The sequence below is a fragment of the Barbus barbus genome (assembly GCF_936440315.1).
Source record: "Barbus barbus genome assembly, chromosome: 45".
Lineage (NCBI taxonomy): Eukaryota > Metazoa > Chordata > Actinopteri > Cypriniformes > Cyprinidae > Barbus > Barbus barbus.
The window spans coordinates 11,702,801-11,713,306 of NC_136723.1; the positions used below are offsets into that span (position 1 = coordinate 11,702,801).

The 10,506-nt window shown below is 36.7% G+C and overlaps 1 protein-coding gene across 4 annotated transcripts; it reads left to right on the top strand.

The window, feature by feature from the left end:
* Window positions 1-813: 813 nt before the first annotated feature.
* Window positions 814-10,230, top strand: LOC306864210 (lysosomal proton-coupled steroid conjugate and bile acid symporter SLC46A3-like). Of its 4 annotated transcripts, none has more exons than XR_013783760.1 (7): window positions 814-958; window positions 1,144-1,348; window positions 5,206-6,070; window positions 6,942-7,025; window positions 7,283-7,439; window positions 8,018-9,112; window positions 9,498-10,230. XR_013783760.1 is itself a non-coding variant. In XM_079408040.1 (6 exons), the coding sequence occupies exons 2-6, from the start codon at window positions 1,160-1,162 to the stop codon at window positions 8,112-8,114; spliced, it is 1,392 nt and encodes a 463-aa protein (XP_079264166.1). In that variant the 5' UTR covers window positions 831-958; window positions 1,144-1,159; the 3' UTR covers window positions 8,115-9,822. The 4 variants fall into 4 exon arrangements, 2 of the variants coding, with proteins under 2 accessions (XP_079264166.1, XP_079264167.1); XR_013783761.1 differs by having other exon boundaries at window positions 836-1,018; window positions 9,498-9,822; XM_079408040.1 differs by having other exon boundaries at window positions 831-958; window positions 8,018-9,822.
* The last annotated feature ends 276 nt before the right edge of the window (window positions 10,231-10,506 follow it).

Sequence of the window (10,506 nt, forward strand, 5' to 3'; positions counted from 1 at the left end):
ATAGAAAATTGATAAAGTTTGAGGGTTGAGTCGCCTTTAAAATGAAAAAATGGGTTGTAGAGACAAATAATGATTTTGTTATGATAAAAATAATATTTTTTGACCATGAAACCAACAATTTCTTGAAAATAAACACCTGTGTGAGGGGGAAATGAAGGAAGTTGTTGACATAATTTTAAACACGCTTTTTAAAAGTTTAAAAGTTTTGGTAACAGGACTGAGAAAAATGCATCCATCTTCCACTTAAAAATTGTATAAAAAATTAAATAAAGTTACCTTGGGCCAATACAGATTTTGAATAGTTAAACATGTGTATTACTAGATTCAGTCTTTTAAAAAAGATTTTTTTCTGAAGAGTTTTGGAAGCAAATGGCATCCTTTCAGTGGAATGGCCCAGCAACAAATATGCAAATATGTGAAAACGATCAATATCCTGCAATAAATAAATAAAATATAATTTAAGTAAATTAGCTTCACAAACATTCTTAAAAATTTTAAATCCACACGCAATTGTTTTAATGGTTTTGCACCTTCCTATTAATTATAATACATTTACATTTAGTCATTTAGCATACGCTTTTATCCAAAGCGGCTTACAAATGAGGACAATAGAAGCAAATATTACATAAAAAGGTGCAAAACAAAACCCGTGAAAATGCAACGAAAATGACTGTTTCACCCATAGGTATTTATGGTTTCACCCTAGCGATGGCCATAGCAATTTCACAACTCAACCCGCCCCTTTGAGGTGATTGACAGCCTCACCAACCAATGATTTGGACTCCTTAAATTCAACTGACCAATCGGCTTCTCAGGGGCAGGAAACCGGCGTTTCATAAGAGGTTTCGATCAGTCATGTTTCATAAACAAAACATAGAAGACTGTTTAAATGTCACATTGATTACAGAGGAGTCTCGCAGTAGAGAGGAATTTCTGATGTATTCTTTTGAAGGAAGAAGTAAGTCTCCAATCTGTTTGCACATGTGAGCTGTAAGCAGACTGGTAGCTGTCCAAGGTGGTCAGTAGTGTGACAATATTATTTGAGCTGTTATGATGGTACTTTCGTCTTGAATTATGTAGGTGTACAATTAGTCTGATCATGCAGACTTATGCAATTGTCTGTTTTACTCTTGGCTTTTGCAGACACATCCACGACACAATGAAGAGACTGTACTTCATCGAGCCGATCGTCGCGATTTACGCGTTTGCCAGTTTTATGGTGTATCCCCTCGTGCAGCAGTACGTGTATCGCAGATTGTGGCTGGAGATCACAAACTCTTCTTACCCCGTGTCCGACAACACTTCCCAATGCGCCGCTAACAGCACCAACCAGACCAGACAGCAAGATGTGAGTAATGCCTGTTACACTTTTACAGCACGTACATATTTGCTTAGAAATGCTTACAAATGAACTCCTTTGCATTATAACATTTGCATCAAATGTTGCGATTTTCTAATGGCTAACTTCATTCTTGAAGTTATTTTTTACTAGCTGGTTCCAAGATATTTTTAGCGGTCGTATGCATCAGTTCCCCTCAAGTTCACACAGGTGTCTAGTAGAGTAACCACAGGCTCATCGCATTAATTGAATTAGTGTCGTCATATCCACTTTTTAAGTGTTTTTAGACATTTTTTTTTTCAAAGATAAAAGAAAATCTGCGATAAAAATGTTTTCACAGGTTTTGGTTTTTGTGCTTATTTCCAGAACACATTTTAGTATTTGGGTTTATTTAGGCTGCTTATACTGTAGGCTTGTTTTGTCAGTCAGCTTAATTTTTTTCTAGTAGTATCTGGATACACAAGTTTTTTTTAGACTTTTTTTGTTGTTGCTTTTTTTAGATTTTTGAATAATCTAAATATTTTTAGTGGGGTAATTTCCAGTATTTTGCAGAACATTGTTTGAAATCGTGGGAAGTCGTGGCCTAATGGTTAGAGAGTCGGACTCGTAATCCAAAGGTTACGGGTTCGAGTCTCAGGCTAGCAGGGATTGTAGGTGGGGGGAGTGAATGTCCAGCGCTCTCTCCACCTTCAATACCAATTGAGCAAGGCACCAAACCACCAACTGCTCCCCGGGCACCGCAGCATAAATGGCTGCCCACTGCTGCGGGTGTGTGTTCATGGTGTGTGTGTGTTCACTGCTGTGTGTGTGCACTTTGGATGGGTTAAATGCAGAGCACAAATTCTGAGTATGGGTCAACATACTTGGCAGTATGTCACGTCACTTTCACATTCGAAAAGGAAGGAACAATGAGGAAGGAACATTTTATTTTTAAGATTTACCATATATACACATTCACCATGACATTAATGTACAATAGTCATGCATAAAAAAAAATGCAGAAACTAGTTTATTTTTGCACATTCTGCCACATAACTTTTAAGGAATTATGTTTTTCTGTTTTTGCTTTTAAAAATTAAAACACAGAAGCTAATTACAAACAATAGTATATAAAGATGCAAATGAAAAATCAAGAGTCAAGTAGGCTACAAAATACTACAGTAATTTAATAATCAAATGTAAAATAAAACTGCTCATATCTTCTTCACTGTATGAATTAAATACAGTCGTGGTCAGAATTATTGGCACCCTTGGTAAATTTGATCAAAGAAGGCTGTGAAAATTAATCTGCATTAATCCTTTTGATCTTTTATTAAAAAAATTCACAAAAATCTAACCTTTCATTGTATAATAAGAATTTAAAATTGGAGGAAATATTATGAAATAAATGTTTTTCTCTAATACACATTGGCCACAATTAACAGCATCCTTTTATTCAATACTTTTTGAAACCTCCATTTGCCAGTTTAACAGCTCTAAATTTTCTCCTATAATGCCTGATGAGGTTAGAGAACACCTGACAAGAGATCAGAGACCATTCCTTCATCCAGAATCACTCCAGATCCGTCAGATTCACAGCTCCATGACGGTGCTGCTTCTCTTCAGTTCACCTCACTCATTTTCTACAGGGTTCAGGTCAGAGAACTGGAATGGCCATAGCAGAAGCTTGGTTTTGTGCCAGGTTTGTGTTTGGATTAATTTACGGTTGGAAGATCCAAACATGGCCCATTATAAGATTTCTAACAGAGTCAGTCACTTGTTGATTTTTTTTTTTATCTGTTGACATTTGATAGAATCCATGATGCCATGTGTCTAAACAAGATGTCCAGGACCTCCAGCAGAAATATAGGCCCACGACATTAAAAATACAGCAGTATATTTCATTGTACACATGGGGTACTTTTTATCCCGATGTTCACCAAACCCATCTTGAGTGTTTGCTGCTAAAAAGCTCATTTTTTAGTTTCATCTGACCATAGAAGCCAGTCCCATTTGAAGTCCCAGTCGTGTCTGATAACTGAATATGCTGGAGATTGTTTTTGGATGAGCTAGGAGAATTTTTCTTGAAGCCCTCCCAAACAACATATAATGTAAGGGCTGTTTGACAATTTCTTTTTAAGGTTTTCTGACCCCGAAACTCAGCCTTTCTCTACAATTCTCCAGCTGTGGTCCTTGAAGAGTCTTTGGCCACTTAAACTCTCCTCCTCATCGTGCATTAGGACGATATAGACACACGTCCTCTTCCAGGCAGATTCATAACATTTTCTGTTGATTGGAAATTCTTAATTTCCGTGATGGTGGAAATGGCTTTTCTTAAAGCCACTTCACTAATTTGTGAAGCTCAGTTATCTTTTACTACACATCAGAAATATATTCTTTGTTTTTCTCATTGTGATGGATGATTAAGGGAATTTAGGCTTTGTTTTCCCTCCTATTTATATGCCTGTGAAACAGGAAGCCATGGCTGGATAATTTCATGTTCATAATCACCCTGGAGTGCTCAAAATTGTGAATATGAATGGGAATATACTTCAGAGATATTTTACTCATAAGAATTTCCAGGGGTGCCAATAATTGTGTCCAACGTGTATTTGAGAAAAACATTTCATAATGAGATTTTTCCACATTTTCAATTGTTTTAGTTCAATGAAAGGTTCGTTTTTTTTAGTTTTTTTTTTAAATAAAAGATCAAAAGGATTAATAATGCAGGTTTATTTTCAGAGTCACCTTTGATCATACAGTTGGGCAAAAAAGTATTTAGTCAGCCACCAATTGTGCAAGTTCTCCCACTTAAAAAGATGAGAGAGGCCTGTATTTTTCATCATAGGTACACTTCAACTATGAGAGACAGAATGGGGGGAAAGAATCCAGGAAATCACATTGTAGGATTTTTAATGAATTAATTGGTAAATTTCTCTGTAAAATAAGTATTTGGTCACCTACAAACAAGCAAGATTTCTGGCTCACAGACCTGTAACTTCTTCTTTAAGAGGCTCCTCTGTCCTCCACTCGTTACCTGTATTAATGGCACCTGTTTGAACTCGTTATCCGTATAAAAGACACCTGTCCACAACCTCAAACAGTCACACTCCAAACTCCACTATGGAGTTTTTTGCCCAACTGTATTTACCAAGTGTGCCAATAATACTGACCACAACTGTATATTGATATGACTGGCAAATTATGAAGGCTCCATAGTGTGACCTTTTGTAAATGTTTAGCTTGAAAAATATGCTTGTGCTATCTTTTTGTTATAAATAAATTCAACTTGATGTTATCCTATTGTTATTGTTGTTATTCAGTGACAACAATTAACTATTGTAAATATATAAATTTCTATCTCTGGAATACTTCATTGTGATTAGTCCATAGCTTTTCTCAGCAGCATAGATTTCTCAGAGAGAAATTCTAAATAATGATTGACTGTTGTCTATGGCAACACTATTTAACTGACCACTCATCCGGGAAACCATGTTTCCTGTGCTGGTGTTTGCCTCTAATAAGTAAGTAAATAATCAATGAGTAAACTAGTAACTCATGAAATCAATATTTCATGTCCATGTTTCTATTATCTACTTGGTGTGTAATAAATGGGATAATATACAGTCAGATGGTCATTATTTAAAAATAAAAAGTATTTCATCACCCCTGTTTGTTTTATATCCTCTAAATATAATGTGAGTTACACCTGCTTTAGAGGGCAGTCTGTAGTAGTATAGTTTTGGTCATTGTTACATTTGTGTTTAATTTCCTCTTTTAATAGCTTTTCTTATTTGGACCAGGAATTGCAACAGATTTCATAAGATACATATGCAGCCACAGTTTTGTATGCACATGTGTTTCATTTATTTTGCTCTCTTTTTCAGGAGGTGCAGAAAGCAGCTTCTCTGTTCTCCATGTACAGTGATTTGTCTTCCATGATTCCCAGTCTCATAGTGACCCTCCTCCTGGTGGCCTACAGCGATCAGCGCGGCCGAAAGATCACTATTATTATGCCCCTCATTGGGTCTCTGATCTACACACTTTCATTCCTGGCAGTCTCCTTCTTCGAGCTCAACCTCTACCTCCTCATTGCCGCCTCTTTTGTAAGTGCTCTCTTTGGGGGTATCGGTACCATGCTTGGTGGCTGCTTCTCCTATGTGGCCGATTTGTGCGAGGACGGCAAGCAGAAAACTCTTCGCATGGCTGTGGTGGACATGATGATCGGCTTGTTGGCCGGTGTGGCGTCAATCTCCACTGGCTACTTCCTGCATGCAGTCGGGTTCAACTGGCCTTTCTTCACATCTGCCATATTTCAGGCGGTTAACTTGCTATATGCCATCTTCATTCTGGAGGAAACCAGGGTGATTGACCAGTCAGAGAGTGGGGATTGTTGTCTGGCCATGCAGAAACTTGTATGTGGCATCTACAAATTGTTTGCAGGAGGCAGTAGTCAAAGAAAATGGATTCTTGTGCTGTTGATTGTCACTTTCTCCTCCTTATCTTTTGTCAATACGGGGGGTCTGTCCTTGATCACACTTTACGAACTCAATGAGCCGCTGTGCTGGAGCGAGATCCTCATCGGCTATGGCGCCGCGGCCAGCACCTCCATCTTTATCACTAGTTTTGTCGGGGTGTATTTGTTCTCCCTCTGTCTGCCAAACACTGCCATTGCCTTCATCGGGATGCTGTCAGTCGCTATAAGCATGTTCATGACGGCCTTCGCAAAGACTACGCTCATTATGTTCCTCGGTGAGCATGAACAAACACAGTCCAAAAATCATTATAGAATTTTTTTTTTTCCTATATAATATATATTTATTGTTTTTTAGTAATTAGGAGACCACATTTACCATATTATATATGGCTTTAGATATACAATAGTCATACATGACAGACAAAAACTACAAGATGCAAAAAGCTTGTTTATATTTGTGTTTTACCAAATTCACAGTAATGCACTCACACACACGCATTTAGAACACAAATGTAGTAAGTCTTTTTTTTTAAATCATTTTTAATTTTAATATTGGTGCAATTTTGTTTGAAGTTATTACTGTTTAGTTCCAAGAATTGAGGAAAAGAGAGAGCAGATATACCTTCAACAATTAATAAATCACAGAATTACAATTTTTATAAGACATCAAATAAATAGTGTATGCGTGTCTTCTCACAGCTCAATTTTGCTCTTAACATCTGTTCAAAGTGGTATATATGGAACACTGCATATGTTAATGTATGTTGAAGATTTATCAAATTAATTAAGAGCAAACAGCAGCTGGTCCTGGGTACAGCAATCTCACATATCTTATCACACTTATTATGTGTACGGTAATACAATAATAAAGTTTGCTTAACTTCTTTAATAACTGAACACCATTTGCACTGGCAACTGTACTAAAGTGTTAATGAATTTCATTATCGGATATTATCAGCAATCTGTATGTTGTAGGTTGAAACGTTTTATTTTTTCTTTGTAAGTTAGCTGCATACATTAGTCCAACATGGAATAAAAGTCAGTGTGAGCTCTAAATTTGTAGCCATGTAAAATAGGTGTAAATGTATGTAATTCTGGATGCCTTGTTTGCTTGGTTAATGTGAGTAATGATGTGTTTACTTACAGTGAGGATTCCTGCTATGTTTGCTATCATGCCGTTCCCTGTCCTGCGTTCGATGATGTCAAAGGTCGTCTCAAAGTCTGAGCAGGGTGAGTGACTCTGAAAATCACTGTTCCAAAGCAAAACTCCTTATTCAGCAAGATGTCGGTCATAAGAGCTCTTCTCAGCTCAAGAATGTGTTTTTGTATGTTTTGTTTTCTTTCGAAGTGGTGCTACATTTAAGGATCCTTATGTGAATGCTTTTTGTTTTTTAGTTTGACCTTTTAACCCTGTATGTATGCATTTCTCCTTTTGAAGAGACAATCATATCGGACTTTTCTTTTGTTTACCCTTCATGTTTTCTCAGGAGCACTCTTTGCCTGTGTGGCCTTTACAGAAAACCTGAGCACTAACGGGTCCTCTGCAGTTTTTAGCAGAATCTATGCGGCCACCGTGGCATGGTGTCCTGGCTTTATCTTCCTGTTGGGTACTGGACTCTGTATCATTCCCATAAGCCTATTAGGGTAAGAGATGCACTGAAACATAACCCGTTACTGATCTTTAGAATGATGAAATGTCTAAACCGTGCATTTAAACCACGACTTTAAAATGATTGCTGACTATATAGCACTTTGGGTATTAGAAAAGCACATTGTAAATAAAATGTATTATTGTATTATTATTATTATTAATGATTTAGAGAGGCTGCATAAATAGGAATAAATTAATTTGATCATTTTATATGAAAAATAAAAACCAAAATCCACATTGAATCAGTTGCTACAAGTGAATTTCATCATATTGTATTGTACAAAGGGAAAAAATAGATATTTCTTTTGAGATTTAAAAAAGATTACATTTAACAGTGTTATTAAATCATTAGTGTTTTTAAAGCAGCAACTGTAGGTCTTAGAAACTGGTTATTCCTAACTTTTAACTGAGGTGGCTCTGTGTTCCATTTTGATTAATTAGCTGTAGTTCCTCATTCTTAAATGCTAGCTATGGCTTACATTTCCTCCTTCCCTTTTTGGATCTGCTTGTATTTCTTGTACTTGTGTTGGCTAAGAATGCTGATTCATTCTGACTTTGTGTCCCACTCCAGCATCCTTAGGTGTTTCCATTCATTGGATTCTAATGACACTCAAGCACTCTTATCGGAAGAGGAGACTGAAGCCTCAGATGATCCACCTGTAGATTAAAATCAACAGGAGTTTGGATACCTCATGGTTCCCCTGTGTGGTTCTTTACATTTCCTCATACCAACACATGTGGGTAATCTGTTCAAGCTGTTCAAGTTTATTTTTATTTTTTTGTATTTTGAGTCGCTGCCATGAAATATGCATTTTTGCTGAAATGCAGTATATGATTATGGTGGTTTTGGAAGGGAACATAACTTTATATTTCTAAAGGGAAATTTTGTGAAAAGTATTTTTAAAATAATAATAATTTCAGTAAAAACATATACAAAAAAATATATTTCCTTTTTGCTGCAACAAATCAATAACAGTCTAAGGTGAGTTTAGGTTAGGCTTTGCATCTGTTTCGTCCGCAAACAAGAATCAATATGTCGTTAATGTGAAAGGTATCTATAATTGACAAGACCAATCGCAATTCAGTATGCAAATGGTTGTAAGAAAGATGACCAATCCAATTCAGTATACAAAAATAACACCCATATAATCATCTTTAAAGAAATTTAGGATTAAATATTGAAAATCATGGTTTGAATAGAGTTAAAGAAACCAGAATAGATTTAGAACTGAATTAGTTTATTGTATGTTCTGAATTAATTGCATCAGTACATTGCTGCCTTACAAGTCTAAAGTTTGGGCTAATGTGCAATACATTTTTGTTTTGTTTAGACCAATATTTACTGTAGATTTATAAGGTATATAAAATTGTATTTTATATAGCATAAGATTTAGGATGCATCTTTATAGTGTTTTAAAGTTTATTACTCTCATATTTGCACAGATCTGAGTCATGAGCAATTTAGCCAATAAGCTCTGACCTGCCTTTGACTGTCATTTCAACAAAAACATGTTAAGATACATTCATTCTTAACTGGGGTAGATCAGTTTACTTTGTTTGGAGGCTTAGCTGGGAAAGAAGTGATTTTGGAGGACTGGGCAGATCAATCAGTTGATATTTGTATGTATCTGCCCATACTTGTGCTCCTACACACACAAACTTCATTGTTTAACACATGAATGAATGAATGAATGATGCATTTATATAGCGCATTTATTGTGTATTGCCGTACACCCAAAGCGCTTTACAATCATGTGGGGGGGATCTCTCCTCAACCACCACCAGTGTGCAGCATCCACTTGGATGATGCGACGGCAGCCACAGGACAACGGCGCCAGTGCGCTCACCACACACCAGCTACAGGTGGAGAGGAGAGTGTGATAGAGCCAATCAAGTGGATGGGGATTACTAGGAGGCCATGATTGATAAGGGCCAGTGGAGGGAATTTGGCCAGGACACCGGGGTTACACCCCTACTCTTTACGAGAAGTGCCATGGGATTTTTAGTGACCACAGAGAGTCAGGACCTCGGTTTAACGTCTCATCCGAAAGACGTTAAACACATTTGCAACAGGAATGGATACTAAACCACTGCGGGGGAAAAAACAAAAAACAATCCTTTCACTCACTCAAACGTGCTTAAACCTAAATAAGTTTGGTAACTTGTGTGCAGTTTTGTATATGAATACATAAAGTTTCTATTATGAAATGTAATAATATAAAGGATTAATGTCTGTTAGCTTTACAGCCTGTAAAACCTGATGATGTGTTTTTTTAAACATATCAATTGTGCTTTCCAGGTTTGGAAATGATCAGGTTCTAGAAATTGTTTAATTGCTAATTTAGCGTCTGCTAAATGAATAAAAATAAATTCACTAAATAGCTCTTTGGGAGTCTAATTTAACATTTTATCCGGTAGATAAATGTTTGTAGAGGTTGTTTTACATTGTGCGCTTTATCATTGTGGCCTGCAGGTGGCAGTATAGATACGCATATAAATATGGCAATATAGGTAGGCCTACGTATTGGCACCGTTTGAAAGTTTATTGATCTTTCGTTTTTTAGTCATTTAAAAAAAAATCAATAAACGTGAAGATGGTAAGAACTTTATATACACTCGTGATGTTTTAATGGACTAAAACGCGCTTGTAGTGCAATGCAACTTTAATTCAATTCAATTTGTTTTCTAGAAAGTCACAAAGCAAAAGTGGAATATGTATGATGCAATATATTTGTCCAGAGAAAAATAAACTGTGTGAATACACAATGGAAATTAGGAGTGCCCAAAGAAAAAGTGCTATCCTGTGTATAAATGTATAAATCCACTGACCTCTGTCCTGTCACACATCCCTGTGGATTTGATTTCCAAACCCCCTCAGATTTTGACGTGATGAGAAGTCAGTGATCTGCAGCTCTTCATAATTGTGCAGTCAGAGTGTCTGCCGAGTGAAAGTATGATAAATCTGAAGTGGAGGGGCGGTGGGCGTCTCTGGTTTCCAAACTGAGGCTCCACATCGCTGACTCCGCATGATCTACCTCACCACAGACTGCCGTCTCCCCC

What these genes read in the sequence shown, in the direction of transcription:
- LOC306864210 (XM_079408040.1), top strand. Translation starts at nt 1,160, where the DNA reads ATGAAGAGACTGTACTTCATCGAGCCGATCGTCGCGATTTACGCGTTT. An exon ending in TACGCTCATTATGTTCCTCG is followed by an intron (nt 6,071 to 6,941) that starts GTGAGCATGAAC and finishes GTTTACTTACAG; the next exon opens with TGAGGATTCCTGCTATGTTT. An exon ending in ATTCCCATAAGCCTATTAGG is followed by an intron (nt 7,440 to 8,017) that starts GTAAGAGATGCA and finishes GTCCCACTCCAG; the next exon opens with CATCCTTAGGTGTTTCCATT.